The sequence below is a fragment of the Nothobranchius furzeri genome, chromosome 6 (assembly GCF_043380555.1).
Source record: "Nothobranchius furzeri strain GRZ-AD chromosome 6, NfurGRZ-RIMD1, whole genome shotgun sequence".
NCBI lineage: Eukaryota > Metazoa > Chordata > Actinopteri > Cyprinodontiformes > Nothobranchiidae > Nothobranchius > Nothobranchius furzeri.
Window position 1 is genome coordinate 41,757,516 of NC_091746.1, and position 23,440 is coordinate 41,780,955.

General features: G+C 42.3%; 1 protein-coding gene across 5 annotated transcripts in view; it reads right to left on the reverse strand.

Annotated features, from left to right (window-relative positions):
* rxraa (retinoid X receptor, alpha a) overlaps positions 1 to 23,440 on the reverse strand; it is a 164,261-nt gene that overhangs the window by 50,497 nt on the left and 90,324 nt on the right. For 3 of the 5 annotated variants that reach the window (XM_015976012.3, XM_070552225.1, XM_070552228.1), the window contains exon 3: positions 17,593 to 17,855. In XM_015976012.3, coding sequence (XP_015831498.3) covers positions 17,593 to 17,855 — 263 coding nt within the window. The remainder of the gene's footprint in view (positions 1 to 17,592; positions 17,856 to 23,440) is intronic. The other 2 variants (XM_070552227.1, XM_070552226.1) reach the window with 1 other exon arrangement.

Genomic DNA, 23,440 nt, shown 5'->3' on the forward strand with positions numbered 1-23,440 from the left:
AACCATGTAAAGGATCATTTTAGCACATACTGGCTCAAGAAAATATGGAAAAGTGGCGACGTTTCCCTTTAAGTTGTCAGTGAGAGTGTTTAGATTGGTGGAAAGTGTCAACGTAAAATCTGTATAAGAGTGTATTTCTAGTATCCCTAATGTTATGGTTAATTGGTCACCATGTATATTATTGTTTAATTGCCAGTTATTTAGAATGAGTCATGAGCTGGGAAAGGATTGATGTATGGGTTAGACTGGAGATAAGGTGAATTGTGTAAAATTATAAACACCACTGAACTTCTTCATTTCAATCACCAAAAGAAACAATCAAAGATGAACTGCAATAAAAATATGTGAAATGATCTTAACTAACATACAGAAAACCTGAATAAGCATCTATTTTTACCATTCTGTGCAATTATGCAAAAAAAAAAAGAAAAAAACAAGCCCTCAGGTATTTTCCCAAACGTAGGCCTCCTTTTGCCTCCATCTGGCTTGTTGTGTTAGGAAAACAGTTCATATGTTCAAAAGTAAAGTCACAGTCTGCAATTCTTTATGATAAATCTCCACATGTCTGCTGTTTAACTTGTACTGGTTTAATATCCAAATGTTTAAATTTTCATTTTCTTCTTCCAACCATGTTGTAATAAAACTCTTGACTTGGAAATAAAAAAAGAGTATTTTCAGCAACGCGGAGCGCCAGTTCAGTGATAAACGATCTGTTCTCCTGTTAACATCCACGCTACAGCTTTCTAAGTGTCCTCTGGTGTGTTACATGAGATTGAACAGAGCGGTACTTCTTTTGTCACTCGGCTCAAATTCTTGCAATAATTCAAAAGGAATTTCTGTGTCTGTGTTTCAGGTTGATTAATTACTCCTCATATGTGCTTCGGTAGATAATGGGTTATAAATCCACCAGCTACTGATCCAGGTTTTAACGGACCAGCATATCACGTAACCAGTGACTTCTCAACGTTCTCCAAATCATTTTCCTCTTTAAAACCAACATAGAAAGTAAACAACACAATCATTTGAACAACGTCTGGTCCCGTCTGTGAGTTTTTCGACTGAAGTTCAGGCAAACTGCTTTTAGATTAAAGTGGCACCAGATCTTTCCAGCTGGGTTGCAGGGTTCTTGAATGAAATGGTGTAATTTTTGCTTCACCATTTCTCAGAAACAGGACACTTTGACACGCTCAATAAAAGTGCTCAGAATAAAAACATCCTTCCAGCTAATGGACAACAACGTCTATTTCCTGAGCTCCAAACTCAGATCTTGTAATACATTTTTTCTCCCATTTGGGGTCATTTAAATTTTTTTTTTTTTTTTTTTTTTACAATTTCTCAACTAGTCTCCTGTTCTAACTAAGATGTCACAGCTTCTCAATAATTCATTGGGAGACTGTTTTGGGAATATATTTGGTCTATTTTACATGCACATATATAACATTAATCTTTTTGCCCACATTTAGAACTTTAAAAAAGTTGACTCAAGAACACACAAGACTGTAAAGGGATATAACTTGTTCAATTTAAACTGTTTAATAGAGAATGTTTGCAATGCCTTCTCCATCACATCTCATATGGTATTAAGGTATGGACTCTACGGTGTTGGATCCAGGAACAAATGATGTTTCAAGCTCCTCGAACTACTCTTTCGCTATTTTGGACCTAAAGAATCCTGGCATTAGCCATGCTTCCACTATAGGAGTTCCGGAAAATTTCTGGGAAGGGGAGATTGATCAAGGGATACGATTGCTCGGTCTTCTCAGCTGTTAGTCTCCATACAAAATCAGCTCTTTGAGGACTTTGCTAAAATGCCAGCGTATCGCGACCGTTTCAGCAGTGAGTGATGTCACAGATCAGTGAGAAAAAGCATCCACGAACATGAATAACATTAAAGGTATTATTAAGTTGAAACACGGCATAATTTATTCAAATCGGTGGACCGGGCGAGTGGCCGTGTGACGTAAAAAGTGAAGGTCAATGATGCAAAGAAGCGCTGCTTTTTACAGTGCTCTGTGAGACAACACAGCCCTGTGAATTATGTGGTTGTTGGGGAAATCTCCATTTTTCAGCAATGAGAGTAAAAAAAATGCCAATTTTAGAAAAAGAAGAAGAAAATATCATTTCTATAGAGCCTCTCAAGATAAAAATCACAAGGCGCTTCACAAAAACAAAAAATGTAAAAATATAAAAAAGAATTTAGAAAATGGTTAAAAATATACACTGCTGACAAAAATTAAAGGAACACTTTAAAGAAACACATTAGATACATCAGATCTCAATATGAAGTTGGATATCTATACAAATCAGTGTTTCCCCTAGGAATTTTTCCAGCTGTGGCGGTGTGGCCGGCCGGGGTGGGGGTGGGGGTGCTTGGGGAGAAATTATGACACTTCTCTAAATAAAGTAAAATTTTCTAGTGCAGAGAGGAGCCAACCCATAGAAGCACTGATTTTATCTCATTTCAGAGAAAAATAGAACAGGTTAGATGCACCTAATAAATAAAATTACTAACAAACTCAGAAATCTGTTTCTTTGCTTTACTGTTCTGGTGCTGAAAATATCACTAATGCGGATCAAAGGAGACACAGTTGAATGCACCTCTTATTTATTATTTGGAAACTACATTTACTGCAGCTGGCAGAGGCAGAGATTTTTTCTATTGATACACGGAATTTACAGAATCATTTTAAATGTTAATAGGGGAAGACTGCAGGAGGGGGCGGTAAAATACAGGGGCTCCCCAGCAAAAACAAGAAACTTTACGAGTCTGATGAAACCCGCTGGTTTTCCATCAGGCAGTCACGGGGCAGCTCCAACGACCCAGTGGCTGTGCTGGGTCAATGTTATCGAGCTCAGTCCGGCTCGGCCGTGAACGAGCCGAGGCGACATCGTGCTCTGCTTAAGAAGAAGTGTTATTTTCCCGTTTCAGAAGAAGAGTCCAACGTGTTTTTACGCTTTCTCCGAGACATGTCACGTTGCTAAGTTGTTAGCGCCGCGCGCTAACACGTCAATAGTGCAGCATAGCCTGCTGGAGGTTTTAAGGGTTCAGATGAAAACACCCGACCTCTCAGGCTGCTCACACATCGATCTTAAGTTGTCGCTGTTGCGCTCACGCCGTAATACAGTATTAGATGCGGTTAAAGTCAGACACGAAAAAATAAATAAATTTTACATGAATAAGTGATGCTTAGCCTGGTGGGGGGAGGAAAACCTGGCCTAATAAGCACTGGAGGAAACCCTGTCAAGATGGTCAACACTCGTTTATCTTAATGCTATTGAAACATGTAAACGTAAAAGCATTATATCCACTGCTACCTTTCTAATTTTAAACTCAGTAACTTATGCTGTAACCACCTTGCCCTGCCTGCCGGCTGTGATCACAAGCGACAACATAGTAGTTCCCGCTGCTTCTTCGGGAAACAGCGCAAAACCCCCCCCCCAAAAAAAACAAACTTGGGATCTTGTAGGCGTGGCGGTGGGATTTCAGCCATGGCGGGCTGCCACGGCTACGCCTATGTAAGGGAAACCCTGCAAATAACGACAGGGCAATGTCTTAAGAACAAAAGGATGCCAAGTCTTTTAATGGAAATAAAAAGTTATCAGCCTACAGAGAGCTCAATTGTGTAGACACCCTAAAATTGGAGTGAAATGAAGATGTGGCAGTCTAGTCCATTATTTCAAAAACTTAATTTTTGCAACTCAAATTGCTGTTCAGTATCTTGCGTGGCCCCCACAAGCTTGTGTGCATGCTTGACAATGTCGGGGCATGCTCCTAATGAGACAACGTCAAATAATGAGACAACAATTCCATGTGTTTTTTCTATTGGAAAGAGTGGTACTTAAAAACTCACAAATAAAATTTTAAACAAATACAAATGATCTTGTTAAGTATTACTGGTTTTAAAGGTGTGGGCTGCTCAGGGCCAGATTAACACTTTGTTGTACCCTGGGCAACAACATTAAAGGGCCCCATCATCACGACCCAAGGATCACCATAATATGGTCACATACAGAATATTTTACTGTAATATGCAGTAAATATACTCAATACTTGAATGCCTGACAACACGTAACCCGCTCAGGGTAACCTCTGACCCACCTCGTGTGGACTGACCAATGAGGAGAGGGTCTCAACTTGAGGCCCTCTCTTCATTGGTCAGTCTGCATGAGACTGACTCTCAACTGACGTTCAAAGTCATAGGCAGCAAAGCGTCTCTGTGCAGCGCAAAAGCCCGGGTGGACAGGTTGTTTAATGTAGGGTGACCATATTTCCATTTCCAAAAAAGAGGACAGGGGATCTGTGCCTATGACGTCACACTATGGCAACGCCACACAAACCATGTTCAGACCTATTTTTTGTAAGAACTAAATTAATATCAGATTCTGTCAATAAAAGGGCTCTAAAACAATTCATATGTAAATATTTAGCATATTTATTGCAAAATCTCATTTTTCTGCTTTAGTGCTGCAACAAGGTTTTATTAATAAGAAATTATTATACCTTTTGTTTTTCTACAGCATCAGTAAGCTTCCTGTGCACAGATTATTAAGGATGCTTGTTTCAGCTGTGAGATTAGACGATAGGATCAATGAAAAAATAAGTTGTCACACACTCCATGGAAACTTTCAGAGAATCCACAAATAGTGGCGTTCAAATGGTTTTGGGGGGGGGTTGTCATTTTGCCTTGGCCCCCAAAATGTCTTGAAACGGCCCTGAGTGTGTGACTGAGTAATGAAGGTGATCTGAATTGTATCAGATGTATAAGTAGTATGTGTGTATAACTTGTTTTATAATATTTAATTGTTTTATACAGGTAAAAACGTGTAGTGGAGATAAATCTATCAACATTTTACTTTTCAACACTTTGTTTTGTTTTCTTGTTTTTATTTAACTATTTTCCTGTCCTGTCTGTCTCTCATCTTCCTGCATCTCCTCTAAACTCTCCAGGAAATCTGCTGCCTGGATTCTTACTTTTTTACCTCATCAGTTAATTTTGAGCAGACCAAAGGGATCTCCTGACAACAAAGCGGAGAGCGCGTTTCGATGCTGCATCAGTGAGGTGAAATCACTGCAGCACAGATGATGAGCTCCGCAGTAGCAGAGCGCTTCAGGCACAAATAAGACAGAAAATAGAGAACATGTGCGGACATGAACGAGAGTTTTTTGGTTGCGCCACTTTGAGAATGGTTCTTGCGCTGGACGCAGCTGCCTGGAGCGCTGCTCAACAACGATCAGCGCTGTGCCGCTCTCTGCTCAGAAGAGTCCATAAATGATGTAATATAGGTAGAAAACATTTTTCCGGCTCCTCTGGATGTGTATGATATCCAGCTCCCTCTGCTCCTGGATGAAAAGCCGGACATTTTCACCAAGAACCCCCAGTCCGGACGTCCCGGACAGAGAGTGAAAATTGGACATGTCCGGGGAAAAGAGGACGTACGGTCACCCTAGTTTAATATAAAGCAGGAGATTACAGATACAGTATTTTTCTCGTGCTCTTGCTGCCCTGGGCCCTGGGCAATTGCCCAGTTGCCCATATGGTTAATCCGACCTTGGGGCCACTCCTTTATTAGGGCAGCAGTAGCTCAACAGGTTGAGCGGGTTGTCCAGTAATCGGATGGTTGCAGGTTCGATCCAGGCTCTGGACAGAGAATTCTGCTGTTGTGTCCTTGGGCAAGACATTAACCCACCTTGCCTGCTGGTGGTGGTCAGAGGGACCGGTGGCGCCTGTGCCTGGCAGCCTTGCATCTGTCAGTTCACCCCAGGGCAGCTGTGGTTACATTCTAGCTCATCACCATCGGTGTGTGAGTGTGTGTGTGAATGGATGAATGATACACTGTAGTGTAAGGCGCTTTGGAGTTCTCACTCTGAGAGGCGCTATGCAAGTGTGGGTCATTTATCATTTAGTAGGAATGAATGCCTTGCAAGCTTCATTTGGGGGAATAAATGCTCAGATGAGCCTTTTTCAGGACCTAGCAGAATGCCACATAAAAGGAGAGCTTAACACAACAGGATAAGGACTCTTATTTCCTAATATTTGGACATCTCGCCTCAGATTAGATAACAGCTATGCGACTATCACCGACTTTCAACGTTGATATTTAATATCCACTCAAGCCTCGAGGAGCTTCTGGCTTATGGAAGAGTTGCTACATAACGGTTACTATTTTTACTTCAGGCACTCGAGGAATACAGATTCTTCCCTCTTTCACTCCCTTATCTTTTTTTTCCCCAAGGCTCTTTGTCCTGTCTGCCCACAGAGTGCTTCTCTGCATTTCTTCTGAAAAACTCTATTTTTACTAACCATGGATTTGATAAACTAGTCATTCAATGCGATCGATAAGATTTTTTCAACAAAGAGAACGGAGCAGGGGGCTCCCACATGTCCACAGGGGACACACCCGGTGGGGTATATGTTGGATTCCTGGAAGGAGTGGAAGATCATATGCCTCAGCCAGCTGTCCATTGAGGACATTGAAGACGTGTGGATATTCGGCCTGATGATCACTGGATTTCTCCTAATTGGAGTGGGAGGATATCTGGTTTTCTGGAAAATTTGGAAGACAAAATATCAAAAGCTAATGCAGGAGATAGGTAGGAGACTATTTTCATGTTCACCCTGCATGAAAAAATCTGAGTGACCGATTATAATCAGAAATAATTCTAAAAAAATGGGTTTTCAGTGAACCACACATTTACAACATTTTAACCTTAAAATATTACAAGGCCATTATAAATGTTGTTTTTCTGGCCCACATTTGACTTCTTTAACCTGAACGTAAACAACTTTTGATTCTTAATAGACACAAACTAAATATAAAACTAAATTGCTCTCTTAGAAAGTCAATTATAAACACCATAAATAGGAGAAAACCAGAGAATATGACCTAACACCGTCTATTCATAACTTTAATTGCCACAGGTGGGTGTGAGTGAATTAGTCCTTCTGTAAGTATGGCAGGCATGCAGCTGCATTGATGTCTGTCCACAGACGTATCCTATTGCAATAACATCACACCGACAGATGTAATTAAAGCTCTGAAAGGATTATTCCAAGCTCCAAAATAAAATGTTTCTCTGAGGCATTTAAACCACAACATTATAAGCCAACATTAGTAGACTTCTTCGTGAAACTTAAACCTAATGTTACCGTCTCAACACCTTATGGCTGCCACCCCCTAAACGACGTCTCCTTTGTAGCCTCGCACATGTCAGAACAAACCAACAGCCAGCAGCAATCTAATGCAATGTACTGTAGTGTCGGCTGTGTTTGAAGGAAAGAAGGAGACTTGAAAGAAGTGTAAATGAAAAACTGTCTGTGAAGTTGCTCCATTGTTGTATTTACACTCTGCTGCCTTCAGGGTTTTGGGTAATGCACATTTTAAGTCATGCATGCTGCTCTCCCTGCTTTTCCTCCAAAAACAACCCTCACATATGTTTCCCCAGCCATGGGAGAGTTATGAATTCAGTCTTGGAACAGTTTTAATACAGAACAGATGCAGTGTAATCTACTTGAACTAAAGGATTGTGTCTATGAGTCGCCAAGTTTTCTCAATGAAAAACTAACAACTTAAGTGCTCTTTGCTAAGCACAACCAACCTCAACCTGCACATCAGCTGCACTTCCTTTTACTAACATAGGTAGATCTGAGTCAGCTCCCAAATGCCACCTGGAGAAATCGTTTTCTTTAAAACACATGAGACAGAATCTCAACTGTTGCTTTAAAAGCCTAAACACAGACTCTTTGTGCAGCCATGAAACCATGACCTCATGCAGTAGCATCAAAGCCTTAGGTAGAGGACTGGACCTTTATTACTCCCATACAGGAAGTGACTGGGGTCCACCACTTCTCGCTCCTGAGTTTGTTTTGGTCTCCTAGCGACTCCGGTCTGAACACATCTCACTCAGAACGGGAACATGACATCACCACCAAAGCTCATTTATAACTTATTAAGCATGAGTTTCATTTCTTGTAAAACATTTACAGTGTTTTCTTTTTCATTTATGATTATTTTTCTCCAAAACACTAAAGCTTTGGATGTATTTTTATGGCACTCTAAAAAAACAAAAACAAAACAAAACAAAAAAACTGGAGGTCTGTTGTTGGTTTGGGATCCTTGGGGAGGTTTCAGAGAGAGAGAGAGGGAGCAGAAGCCAGAGGAGAACAGTTTAGGCCACAGAATGGAAAGTTGGACCCTGCAGTGGTTCCATGATAAAGAACTTCTTTTTTCTGCAAAAGACAACAGCCAGACAACTATCGCTATTGTAGCTGGAAGTGTGAAATGCATTCCAAGCCGTACGTATAATCCATTCCATCTGCTTGAAGAAATGTGGCATCTGTGATGGAGGGTTTGGGGCTGAAGACCCATAAAAGACACGACCACCGAGGTATTTGATCAAAAATATGCAGACTAACACCCCTGACCACATGCTAGGGGTCGAATACTCCAAGCTCCTCCTCAGATACCTCAGCAAACAAAGCACTGGCAGCAAAACCATAGACTAACACACTCAGAGACTTCGAGTCAAGGCCAATCTCTTCCTTAAAAATGATTTTTTTCTGATTTCTTGAGGACAAACAGAATTTGCTGAAACACAATGATAAAGTAAAAATAAAAGAACAAAAGGCACAGCCACGGTATGCAAGAGTGCCTGGAAGTTTGGACCAGAGCTGTGGGGAAGTAAAGTTGTTTGAAATGCAAGAACTGGCCAATGATAAAGGACCATCTCTTTCTTTACATGTGGTCTGGCTTTTGAAAGAGACAACAGTCCCATCAAAAAGCAACTTTTGGTCATCCTGTCCCCAGCTTTCATCAAGCCGTCCTGTTTATATTTGATGTGGTGGATGGTTAAGCCTCTTTGTTTTTAAGCTTTACCACATTTTTAGCACAAAAGCACATTTTCATCCAAACCAGAGTGGTTTAGTATGATTTTTAAACAATTGCATGTTGTTTGTGCCTAGAAATGAAACTTGACAGCAGTTCATGACAAAGAAGAACCTCTCAAGGACCGTATGAAGCAAAGGGAATAAATGTATTTTCTAAAACCTACGTAGTCTTCGTCTTCGTCTTCCTCCGCTTATCCGGGTCCGGGTCGCGGGGGCAGCATCCCAATTAGGGAGCTCCAGGCCGTCCTCTCCCCGGCCTTGTCCACCAGCTCCTCCGGCAGGACCCCAAGGCGTTCCCGGACCAGATTGGAGATGTAACCTCTCCAACGTGTCCTGGGTCGACCCGGGGGCCTTCTGCCGGCAGGACATGCCCGAAACACCTCCCCGGGGAGGCGTCCAGGAGGCATCCTGACCAGATGCCCAAACCACCTCAACTGGCTCCTTTCGATCCGGAGGAGCAGCGGTTCTACTCCGAGTCCCTCCCGAATGTCCGAGCTCCTCACCCTATCTCTAAGGCTGAGCCCGGCCACCCTACGGAGGAAACTCATTTCGGCCGCTTGTATCCGCGATCTCGTTCTTTCGGTCATTACCCAAAGCTCATGACCATAGGTGAGGATTGGGACGTAGATCGACCGGTAAATCGAGAGCCTGGCTTTCTGGCTCAGCTCCCTCTTCCCCACGACAGATCGGCTCAGCGTCCGCATCACTGCAGACGCCGAACCAATCCGCCTGTCGATCTCCCGATCCCTCCTACCCTCACTCGTGAACAAGACCCCGAGATACTTAAACTCCTCCACTTGAGGTAGGACCTCTCCCCCGACCCGGAGGTGGCAAGCCACCCTTTTCCGGTCGAGAACCATGGTCTCAGATTTGGAGGTGCTGATCCTCATCCCAGCCGCTTCACATTCGGCCGCGAACCTACCCAGCAAGAGCTGAAGGTCAGAGCTGGATGAAGCTAGGAGGACCACATCATCCGCAAAAAGCAGAGACGAGATTCTCCTGCCACCAAACTCGACACACTCCACACCACGGCTGCGTCTAGAAATTCTGTCCATAAAAGTGATGAACAGAACCGGTGACTAAGGGCAGCCCTGGCGGAGTCCAACCCTCACTGGGAACAGGTCCGACTTACTACCGGCTATGCGGACCAAACTCACGCTCCTCTGGTAAAGGGACTGAATGGCCCTAAACAAAAGGCCACCCACACCATACTCCTGGAGCGTCCCCCACAGGGTGCCCCTGGGGACACGGTCATAAGCCTTCTCCAAATCCACAAAGCACATGTGGATTGGTTGGGCAAACTCCCATGCCCCCTCCATCACCCTTGCAAGGGTATAGAGCTGGTCCACAGTTCCACGGCCAGGACGAAAACCACATTGCTCCTCCTCTATCTGAGATTCAACTATCGATCGGACCCTCCTCTCCAGTACCTTGGCGTAGACCTTTCCAGGGAGGCTGAGGAGTGTGATCCCCCTATAGTTGGAACACACCCTCAGGTCACCCTTCTTAAAGATGGGGACCACCACCCCGGTCTGCCACTCCCTAGGAACTGCCCCCGATGACCACGCAATGTTGTAGAGACGTGTCAACCATGACAGCCCTACAACATCCATAGCCTTGAGATACCCAGGACGAACCTCATCCGCCCCCGGGGCTCCGCCGTTGTGTAGTTGTTTGACTACCTCAGCAACTTCTGCCCCCGAGATCGGACAGTCCATCCCCAGGCCTCCCAGCTCTGGTTCCTCCTCGGAATGCGCATTGGTGGAATTGAGGAGCTCCTCAAAGTATTCCTTCCACCGTCCGACTATAGCCTCAGTTGACGTCAGCAGCTCCCCATCCCCACTGTAAACAGTGTGAGCGAGTTGCTGCCTTCCTCTCCTGAGGCGCCGGACAGTTTGCCAGAACCTCTTTGGAGCCGATCGATAGTCTTTCTCCATGGCCTCACCAAACTCCTCCCACGCCCGAGATTTTGCCTCGGCAACTGCCACTGCTGCACCCCGCTTGGCTATCCGGTACCTGTCTGCTGCCTCCGGAGACCCACAGACCAGCCACGCCCTGTAGGCCTCCTTCTTCAGCCTGACGGCTCCCCGAACCTCTGGTGTCCACCAGCGGGTACGGGGGTTGCCACCACGACTGGCACCGGCCACCTTACGTAGTGTTTAAATAATCAAAACTTAAGTATATTCCTATAAAGTATGTGGGGTTGGCACGGGCAGGGTCACGTGATGAATATGCGGCGCTTAAATACAGAAAGGGTCGAGCTGAGGCGTGACCTCGTTCCAGTTAAGTGCTCTTGAAAAAGGCTAGTGAGCCGAGTGTTAAGACTAAGTGGCATACGCCGTCTGACTCAAATCCAGCCTCATCAGAGGTGCCGCGCCTCACAACCACAGGGCAGCACCACCATCTTTAACCTCTGAGCCGTGCAGCAGTCAAAAGATGCATGTAAAACAGAAAAGGAGCGCCGGGATGACACAGGGAGACCCAGAGAGGCAGCCTGAAACAGCCTTTTTGAGATTTCACTTTGAGAGTGAACTTTTCTCACAGCCCAATAAATATTTTTCTGATTAAAACAGCAAAACTTAAAATCTGTCAATAAAGCATAAGTGCACTCTTTACTGGAAACCAAGATTGTGTAAAAGAGAAGTGATATTTGCCAACAGATGACATTTTAAATGCTCCTTCTGCACATGGTGCGTACTGTGGGATGTTCTATTCTAGTAATAAATGCGTGACTCAGACTCATGCTGACAAATGACCGTGACAGCAAAAAAAAAAAAAAAATATTTGCGATAATGAGTTTTCTATAATCAAGAAACATTATTGTAAATCTTTAATGTACTTGTTTATTTTAAAAGTGACTCAGAATGAAGGGCTTTTTCATTTTAATTCCCAAAACTATTAATAAAAATAGATTAGATAACTTTAAGGCAGGAACATTCAGATCGGGTTTATTTTGCCCAAAAGAAGATAACATTTTGTTTTCAACAATAAAATACAGATCTTAAAGATAATTTAACATTTTAATTGTCAGGTCAAATACCTGGCAGAGCTCATTTTAGTCCCTATACTTGGCTGAAAAATGTGCTGAGATAAACTGGAACATGTTTAAATGGTAAATGGCCTGTATCTGTATAGCACCTTCTCAGGGTTATACAACCCCCCCAAGGCGCTTCACAACACAATCAGTCATTCACACACACACACACACACACACACACACACACACACACACACACACACACACACACACACACACACACACACACACACACACACACACACACACACACACACACACACACTGGTGGGGATGAGCTATGATGTAGCCACAGCTGCCCTGGGACGCACTGACAGAGGTGAGGCTGCCGAACACTCGCAGTAAAATTGAACAAAAAAATAAATAAAATTAAGTGAGTGGGTGGATATAAATTTGGAGTATTTTTACTTTACATTATTATTACTTCATTATTCCTATACCTATTACAGCTCTTAACCCTCCCTCTGTCCTATTGGGTGACCCCACAAGGAAAGTTGACCACTGAGCAGAGCTGATGGTTTATCCCTAGGGTCCATGTGGCAGGGGTAAGCACCACCTCACCCCTGCCACATGGACCTCAAGGGATAAACTTAAAAGTTTTATTTTTACATTTATTTAAAAGTTTAATGACTCCAACATTTTCTCTTTAATACAAGCCTTTCCTGGCGGGGTCACCCAATAGGACAGAGGGAGGGTTAACAAAAAAACAGAAACGCTTTTGTTTAATTTGGACAATAATCGTTATTGTAACTGCAACTTTTGCACGTCTGAAGTCTTGATATGTAACCTTAATGAGATTTTTTATGTAAAAAATGCCTTAAAATGTTTTTGTAAAGAAAGAAAATAAAAAAGTAAAAAGTAAGAACACGTCAAGGGTTAACGACATTACAAGTTTCTGTTCAAAAAAGGGATGTCACAAATGTAAAACTACATTCAAGACTACACAGGTGCAGAAAGACTCCTGCCCTCATCGCTCTGATTGTAAATACAAACGTTTATGGAAGTCTTAAAAACAGTCATATGGTTTATGTATTTCCAAGAATGAGACAAAGAATGTTCGAGGCAGCAAACAGATGAACAATTTCTGCTTTTTGGGAAATAACATTCTGTACTAAAACTCTCAGTTTCCTCCATCATAAGACCAAGGTGACTGCTTTTGTTCTCCTTCCTCGTGAGTCATCCCAGTTAGCCAATCCAAGCATCTGAGTGATACTTTTCATAGCAGCAATGGAACACAGGAAGTACATTTTCATGGTAAATGTGTAAAATTAGGTCTGCCAAATAGATTGAACCCTCTGGAGGCAGGCGTTGCAGATTTGCAACGTTAAAACCTGCCTATCTGGTTACTCTACATACATATTTCATGAGCATTTTTCAACTCAGAAGTACCCCTGACGGACTTACTTGTTCGTCCTTTTATCAAAACTTATTTTGAGCCTGAGAGGGTTAAATAAGACAGATGAAACTGAATCAACTATTTTCCAAACAGTCAACCAGCATACATAGTATGAGACTTGAAAAGCGGCACAGATAAAAGTGCTGGAGTTATAGAGCAGAGAGAAAAGTCTGAAGGGTGGGGGGAAGAACGCGAGCTTTCTAGCAAAAAACCTAAACAAAAAACCATGTACGTTCTCTCAAAGCGTCCTTAATCCACCCTAAATGCTGTAACACATGGGACTCTTTTGTGAAGAAGGTGCAGATAAGCTAAACAACAGCGAGGAGGAGCTCAACCACAAATAGTGTCTAGTCGACATATTTAAACACAATTATCAGTAAACACAAGAAGACGTCCAGCAAATATATGGAGGGAAACAATTTTAATTTCAGATATGGCTCCAGACAGAAACTGGGCCACTGCAAGCTTTGATGTCTTAATTGTGTGTGTGTGTGTGTGTGTGTGTGTGTGTGTATGTGTGTGTGTGTTCATAATACGAAAAAGGCTTACTGATGAAGCCTCATAGATGGAGTTAAAATTGAGAAGATGTGAGACAAAGACAAAGAAGGAAAACAAGAGGGAAACAGAAGGAAAGGCGGCAGCCAGAGCACAAAGGATGGAGAAGGAGAGGAATGGAGGGAGAAAATGACAAGCATGATTCAGATATAAAAGGAGGAGTGACGGAGCTGAAGCGAGTGTGGAATCCTCCCTGAATAGGTCTTGACTGACTGTGCCAGGGGTCAAAGCTGGGCCTCTGTCTCGCTTTGGGAAATTATATGTGTGTGTCTGTGTGGGTTTAACGCTGCCCTTCTACACATGTTTAAGCATTTCTGGGGCATTCAAGTTTAGTTTATAGAACACAGAACACCAAAGGTGGTAAGGACAGACCTGTGGAACACCATGGAACAAACATCAAGGATCAGCACCACATAACCCGAGTCTGATCAGAGAAGGGGTGGATTTCATACTGCGGTTTGAGGGGAGAGGAGTACCTTGTTCATGAGTGAGGGGAGAACAGAGTGGAAGATCAACCAACAAATGTAAGATTTACTCATATGTGTAAGGTTGGTTTGGTGACCCTTGGACTGCAGTGATGTGGACACTAACCGAGGCTTTCCATTGGACCCGTAAGCGTTGCGTTACATATTATTACCTGCGAACTCAGCAGCACATCCTACCAGGAGCGTTTCAGATGTGAAACATTAACGAAAGCCTTCCATGCAGCTGGCCCAGTGACATCACAAAAATCACTAGAGAACTGCAAGACTGTGTGATTTCAGCAGTTCACGCAATAGAGATAGGCAGTAGCATATATATCCAGTAGAGCTGAGGAAACTAATCAAATAATCAATGCATCGAGATGCGGACATAAACGATTCCGCATCGTAGAAGAGTACGCCGTAATCCATCATAGTGGAATGTAGTTTTGCTTTTTTAACGACGGCACCAGTGCAGCATCCAAACCTGTCAGAGTAAGTGTCCTCCACATTTACCAAGTATACCAAGTATTGTTCCCTCTTTATGTGGTACTGCAGGCTGAGCGCTAGAGTTTAACCTGAGACTGAACCGGCTCAGCCCGACCTGTTCTGTTGGATTTGGGCAGTGAATTATGTTAATTGAGCGGGTTGTCGCACAGCGAGCGAGCGAGCGAGAGAGAGAGAGAGAGAGAGAGAGAGAGAGAGAGAGAGAGAGATTGTCTGCTCACACAAGAGAGAGCATCAGAGGACGCTCCTCCAAACACGCATTATTATTTTCATTATTTAATTATTATTTCTCCTCGAAGCGCTCATACCGAGTGTTGTGATGTCGGTAGATCCGGTCTTGGGGAGGTGGCAGGGGTGAGTGACGGCGGCTGCAGCGTAATCATCTGTCTCTTTTATTCAGGGACACGGAGAAGTTAAAAGGAGAGAGAAATAGATGATAGAAGTTTTTGTTCCACTTTAGTTTCATGATGATAAACTGATGTTAAATTCAACTTAAAAAACTGGGAAGAAACTTTGGTTCATTTTAGGTTACAGGAGGTCTTGTTTCCTGTCTGCTCCTCCAGAGACAGCATGGACATGAGGGTTACATGGTGAGGGTCCCACAGGACAGGTTAGTGGAAAGTTTTGTAGTTAGCTGGTTAGTGAAGAAGATCCATCAACTGGGTAATCTAATCCTAATCCAGCCCACAGCCTTCTGCTGGTGTTATTACCAGAAAGAATAAAACACACATCTTAAATAGTATTGGAAGTGTAGAATTTGTTTTATGTTTTATTGTTTTCTGCATCAAACAGAACTTGATTCATTCTCCAACATTTCAGAAACGAACCACTGGGTTCAAATAAAAAACAAACTAAGTCAAACATTTCATTTGGTGTTATTTCTGACACCCTTCAACTGTGGCATAAATATTTGACTCTAAAGCTGCTCAGAGATATTAAACACTCATATATGAACCCATTATGTATTTTATTATTACATGATGTGTCCTATAGGTTTTCAGTATTTTTTGAGTTTGATTTTGTGAGTTTTTGCAAAGTATGTTTTTCTCAGCCTGAGGCGTGGCTGTTTAACGAGGAAACAGATGTTTTACTTTGTTAAATCTTCTTAAATGTTTAAAATGTTTTGTTCTAACCTGTTGTGAATGGAGAGCTTTTCAGGGATGGCAGGTTGTGTCAATTACGTTTTTGATAAAAATATATGAATAAATAAATTAATTAATTAATTAAAAAAGGCAATTATCTGACATCTTCTATTTATCGATGAAAACAAATCAATATGAAATAATCGTGATGCATCGACATATTGAATCGAATTGAATTGCTGACCCAATAATCGTAATCGAATCGAATTGGGAGATGAGTGAAGATTCACACCTCTAATATCCAGTAAGGTCTGTAGTTCATTGTCTTTTGTGTTTACTTTGGCTAAAGAGGCGCCAAACGCAATAGTGTATATATTTTTACTGGTTAAGCAACAGGGAATATATACGTCATTTTTTTAAAGTTGCCAAATGTTTTCCATTGCTTTTGTGTTCGACTTCCTGTCTGGTTCGATCTGAACTGCTGAGCCTGATGCGTTCTGGAGACGCAGCGTGCAAAAAATAGACTTGAAGAGTAAAATTAGCAGAGCAGTGTGACACTATTTCTATGGTGTGTGTAAAACACGACACTTTGGGGCCAGTGAAAACACACCCAGTCACTATAACGGCAGCTCATACTACACTTCATGGACTTAACGTGACATTTACATGTCTGGTGGAAAGGCCCGTAAGTCTGTCCACAATCCAACCATAATAATCCAACCCACCCTTATGGTCACGAGCTTTGTGCAAACACCACAAGAACAAGCACTAAAATTCCAAGATATCAGAAATAAATAGTTGGGTAACACTTTACAATAAGGTTCCCTTTATTAAAGGTACTAAGTGCATTATTATGCATTAATAAATAAAGAATCCCTTTATTAAATGTTCCTGATATTGTTAACTGTTAAGTGTCCTTAAGGTTAAGGGCCAGGGTGGGGGTTTCTGCTTAGTAATGCATTACTTAATATTAACATTAACATTTAGCAGTTGTTAACACTTTATTTATTGGTTTATTACTGGTTAAAAATGCACAAAGTAACGTTAATAAAAGGGGTTATTGTTGTAAAGCATTACCAATGGGGTAGATTTTTGTAATGTTATCTCCATCTGAGAGCACCAACTTCAACTTTTTTCTTAAAGACTATAACAGGATTTGCCTAAAATGAACAAGCATGCTTTGTCCGTTTGTTTATATTTCCACCAAAGGTCCGGAACCAGTGCTCTTTCTTTTGGTTTCACCAGCCAAAGCAGCAGATCCAGGCCAGTAAAACTGGTGTTGCACTCTTGACGCCCAAAGCCAAGAACTGTTCCTGCTATGGGCCGGGGGTTGGGTTACAGACACCACCTGGCTCAACTAAAACTTTGTGACTGCTTAGAGGAAAAAAAAATGTCCAAAGCCAGTGTGGCACCGATCTGCATAATTTAATAAAACACAATAAGAAACAGAGAATAAACACAGGACTGGAAGCAAGGCTTTGTTTTTGCTGCCGCTAAATCTGGTGTTCGAAGCCCCTTGTAAAAATGTTTTAATATCAACATCTGGTGTTTGTTTGTAGTTTATATGATAAGTCATGAATATTTGCATTTGTGCAAGTGTAAAAGCTGTGGAAAGAAATATGATAAATTGATTTTACAGTGTTTAGTTTTAAAATGCTGGTGAACTCACGTGCATGTGCGGTACTGGCCTCACCTGGGGGCTCACGCTGGGGCCGTAGCCCATACCGGGTGAGTTCATAGAGTGGGGTCCCATGGGTGAGCTAATAACAGAGAAGGGTGAGGCCAGGCCGTTCATCGGGGAACTCAGGGTGCTGATGGGAGAGTGGAGAGAACCAGAGGGACCCATGGAGCTTGGACTCAGCAGAGGTGGGTGCATTCCTCGATGGGATGTAGGCGAGCCCAAAGGTGAGGAGGTCACATGTCCAGATGGATCTGTTGGAAAAATTCTGATTTTAGAGTTGTGTTTATAAAGTTATTCAAAATGAGAGAAGCCAGACTTGAAGGCCTCTGGTTTCATAATTTTACTTAAGACTTAAAAAAAAGCTTTTCACACTGGAGCTAATTAGAGTTTTTCCAGACCACAGCTGTTGGCACCAAAAGTCTAGCACATCTGGTGAAGTGTGAAAGCAGGTGTCAAGTCTGAGCTCCATCCAAGAAAATGGACAATTCAGCAAAAACACCCAAAATAGCTGAACTGGGTTTAGTCCATAGTGGAAAAACAGCTAAAGCGCCAGCCAAGTGGGATTCTGGCGATGTCGACGCAGCCGCTCAGCTGCTCTCTCTGACTCGGTCCCCAAAGCTTCAAAAGTGCTTCTCTGGTGAACGCAGGAGGTCAGCGTGGAGAATGTACCTACTGTATAATGCATGTGGTTGATGAGTGGGGTGGCAGACCCAGGAGATGGAAAAACATGACCTTGCACCACAGCTGAGGAGAACCCTGCAGCGAGATGGCAGTCTGAGCAAGTGATAAGGCTAAGGACATGCATGTCTGTCTGCCTTCTTCCTCCTAGACTCAAGTCCTCCTCTTCGCCTTGATTTAGCGCACTATCTTGCCATCAGCTGTCAACACGGAAGATACTAGAGAGGCAGGAACACAAGCAGAGACATACTAATATACCAAAGCTTTGGCAACAGGGTTCGTATGTGTACAGTCCCCACCCCGTCTTCTTTCAGCACTGCTCCTCACTCTCTTCTTCCCTTCATTCATGATTCTACCTCTTTACTTCTATATCGAAGGCCAAAGCTCATGATTCTACCTCTTAATTCTACATCTAAGGCCAAAGTCAGGCTTCCTCCTTCTTCATTTTTACTTATCATATGATTTTGCTCATGATGATCTTATTCAGTGTCTGCATAACATTCAGTCACTTTTCAGACTTTTACATACTTTTCAGTATGTAAAGAAGCAATGATTTGTTTTTCTACTTGACGACCGATTAGGTTTTGGAGTGTATCCACCTCGGATGACTTTAATCAGCATTATAGGAAAGTCTGAAAATATAGATACACCGAAATATCATCACAATATTTTGTGTTATGATCCAGAAATTATATTTAAAAGCAGCAGACTTTCTTGTTGAGCTTTTACATGGAAACATTTACTGTATTTCTTTTGTGTGGTGCAATTCAAACTGCTATGTGGCAGCAGTTGTTACCATCTCCATTCTGACAGAACAAGATCTCATAGTAACACTGGATGTGTCTTGGAAGCATCTGGCCTGAGTTTTCTGATTAAATTCACTTCTAAAATCTGGTCTGGTCACGGTTCTGAAACATCAATATTCTGTGGATATTCTGACAAATTACGTCTGCATTGGGGACAAAACACTGCCGTAAAAACCATGCGCCCTGTCCACAAAGATGCATGTAATGGCCAGCTCAGGATATGTGTGTTAGGCCACTATTGCTATGTAACAGTCTTGGTAGTCAAGAGGTTAGCGTGATGGAATGACGTGTAGTTTTGCACCGGTTCATCCGCCTGAGGACCGTTATGTTGACAATTTTGGCCCTCATCTTGAAAAGGTCGCACACTTCTGCTATAACTCATCTAGTTTAACAGAATTTGAGGTAGTTACATGTTTTAGTAGATTCAGTCTGTTTGAAGGGTTCGGCTTGTAAGCTGAAATACTTGAAATGTTCATTGGTCTACATGACATGAAAATAAAGTATTTTTTAATCATTTTAAAACAGAGTGCCTTGTAGTCCTTTCGAATCGTAGAGTTCTCAGTATGAGCAGCAGGTGAGATGCATTCCTCTGAAGAATGCTAGAAGTTTAATCCTATTCTGGCAGCACGAACACCAGCTATATTAAAGTGTGGCTTTTTCTATCATCCTCCCTTCCGTTTATAAACAGCCATTGTTCTTACAGCTGTCTGTGCAAACATTTAGTTCCATTTCTGCACACATTTTCTTTAAATCCTGATTAATTCTCAACAAATTAAAGAAATTTATCTTCATCTTGCTTTTTGCACACTCCCTCACTCTGTGCAAATGAGCACTCCTTGCATGCAAGCACACACACTCACACGCACGCACGCACACAAGTTTTTGGAAAAACATTGCTCTTAATAAAGGGCTAACAACAGCTATGCCCGTAGATGTAGATGAATTAGTTCAGTGTTTAATATCCAGACTGATACTCTACAAGCTTTTATCCATCTGATTTACCCCCACCACCACCACACACACACACAACCTCCAAAACGCGCCCACACACACGATTCCCCGAAAGAAAGATAAAGTAAACAGAAAATAAAACACTCCCTGAGCTGGCAATTCCCACAGTTGGGTTTTAATTCAGGCAGATAAAGCAAGCTGTGGTATTAGGGTTGCCAATCTGCCATTGTAGGTCTCAGCAGGGGGGGCAAGGGGGGATGTTTAGCTGACAGGAAGGCCCCACCTGGAGGAGGATGACAGGGACAAGCTGGGACGTAGACCAGCCTGCTTACGTCTCTGCTTCATTCATTTATCCTTCATGTCTTTGCTTTTCTTCTGCTGATTCTTAGCAAAGTGGAACAGCCAGAGCAGAACTTTGGTTTCTGTGTGTGTGTGTGTGTGTGTGCTTATTCTTGTTGGAGCTGGATTTCCAGTGTCGGATTACAGCTGGATATCAAGGATTCTGTCCTAATCCTCTACAGAGTGGGAAGGAGAGGAGAAAATTAGATAAGACTCGATGAGGAGGGGCAAAATAAAAATAAAAAATAAATAAAAAAGAGGAAATAAAGTTAATAGGAGAGTTAAAAAGAGATAGAATGTTCCATGTTTTCTTCCAACCATTCTCCATCCTGTTTCGGTGTGTTCATAAGGAACCGGGCATTGGTCTGCTGAAAAAGCATGAAACAAACAAGCAAGATTAGACAAGTGTTTGTGTGAAACAAATCAGAGTGCAGAGCAGAGCAAACGGGAGCAGGGGAAAAAGCTGACTTGGTTCAAATACGAGCTGAAATGTCTTTGTCGCCTGCAGTCACCGCCTGCCAATTGCTCTTGATCACTGTGCACATAAACGCACAGAGACAGAGACAAATAGGCAAATTAGGGTCCATCTTGCCAGCAAGTGTGAGGAGAGTTCTCCACTTATTGCCCCTCCACTTCATTTCAGCATCTCCTGCCTCTAAACAAAGCTTCTCCCCCTGTTGCCTTTCTAAGCCGTTAGTTTTGGGTGTGATTACAGGGAGGAAAACTGAAGACGTATCCTCCAGAACTCACCAGCGTTTGCATTTGGAATTTGCCAAGTAGACAGTGCAGATGAGAAGTGATAAGTGACCAGAACATAACTACGTAATGAACTGACTTGTTTGCATTCTTCAGATTGAGGAAATGTGATAAATAATGATTCTCAGGAAGGGAAGAAAAATGACATTTACACGAGATGTTTTGGTTTGTTTAGAATAAGGAATGCCTGACGTGATTTAATTTTGTAGAGGACAGACACGATTACTTGCAAGTCAGCACGATTAGCAGTGAGCAACCAGTCTGTGCAGGTTAAATCTAGTAAATAAGTAAAAGTTTACTTTAAATGTAGCGTAAACTCACACAGGCGAGTGACAGATTTTTGTACTTCATTACAGATTGTGCCATTAGCCTGGTCCTGATGTACACTTATGTATCTGTACCTATATATTTATATATCTACATGTAAATTAAGACCTGCAGAGCAAAATATTTTTGCTATTGCTACAGTTGGGTCTAAATTTCTAGGCTACCGTTGTTCACCACAAGAAATAAAATAAAATGTGGTGTGAAGGATGCAAAGTTGCTGTGAATAGTCAGCAGGAGGAAGGGCAAAGAAAGGACATGTTTTTCTTCATTTTTTTTGAGCAGCCTGAATACATTTTCAGGAAAAGGAGGTAATCTGAAACACACAGAAACATTTGACAGGTTTTTCTGTTTCTTTTCTTTAAACAAAGTCTGCATGTGGATTAATTGCTGTATTGGCATATTTCTGACTAGAATGTCCCGAAATACAAAGGGATGCAGCTTTATCAAATAGCAATAATCTCCTCCATCACAGCAGATGTTAAAGGTGTGGTTTACTCATTTAATCAGTACATTTGCAATAGTCTCTTTAACTGTAGGAATGAATGCCTTGTGAGTTTTTCTTGGGGGGGGGGTGGGGGGGGGGTGGATACACTGGCACACCATTTCTAGGAACTATAAGTGAGCTACATCCAAGCTGACGGCAAGTTCTGGAATCTTAGTTCCTGATCTTTGGGCATCTCGCCCCGGATTGGATAACAGCAACGCAACTCTACCGCTGACTTGCAACGTTGATGTTTTACCTCTACAAGTAACAGCCTGGAGGAGCTTCTGCTCTGTGGTGGAGTTGCTAATGCTAACAGTCAGCTTGTACTACCCAAGATGTTCTCTGTTGTTTCCTGGACACTAAACCGACAACAGCCTTCCTTGTTAGTGAAGATGGGTGAGTCCATGAATGTTAACTCATTCCCTGCCAGCCGTTTCCTGATCAGAAAAGCCCTTCACTGCCAGTGTTTTTCAACATTTTTACTCTTTTTTTAAGAGTCACAGAACGTTGTGCTCTATGATGATGTCAGTACCAAAACTACCAAAACAAAGAGGAGACTCACCTCTTACATCAGGAAGAATCGCATTTCGAGCGTTATTTGTTCTTTCATAATCCGTTGTCGAATTGTGATCGACAGAAGCTTTTCCGGTTCGCGCCTCACTTTTTTTTTTTTTTTTTTTTTTACAACAGCGGCTCAAAACAATCCTAACAAATGGATTTTCCGCTTCCTGATCATGTGACGTTTGACTTACGCGGATGAAGATCAGCTTTGGAGCTGGGATGTTTGTTCTCAGGTGCGGGGGCTTGTTCCAACGCCCACACAGTAAAAAAAGTGAACAGTTGGATTTAACATGACGACTTTAGAGATGGTTCTGACTGTCATGGCAGGAGTTGTGATACATTTATAACGTGTTGCCCCTCGCTGAAGACAACCCCAGCTTATGGGTCGGATAGGAAATGCCAGCTTAGCACTTTGCAGTGTTCGACTCTCTTTTGTTGCATCGGTTCCCTCATGACATCACATTGTCACTTAACTCATTCGTTGCCATGTAGAGATGTAGATCTGTCAGGTTTTTCAAATCCTAGTTTCACCATCTGTTTTCTATCAGAAGCTAATGCAGGAGATAGGTGTAGGAGACTATTTTCATGTTCCGCCTGCATGAAAAACTCTGAGTGACAGATGGTTATCAGAAATAATAATTAAAACGGTTTATCAGTGTTCCACTTTTAAGGAACTTGTTTTAAATTTCTAAAACTGTTTTTCAACCGATCTTGTAATCACATCAAAACCAATTAGACTGACCCTTCTCAATTAAGTTTAAGCTTACTTCAGTTACCATTTGCTTCAGAGGCATTGGCTAAACTGGGAATCATGAAAAATCCTCTACTATTCAATTATTGCATCATATTTGAGTTAATGTGTGGAGATTCAGCAAATTACTGGTACACACAAATGCAGTTTACAGTCACTTTGTGCATTACAATACAAAGCATA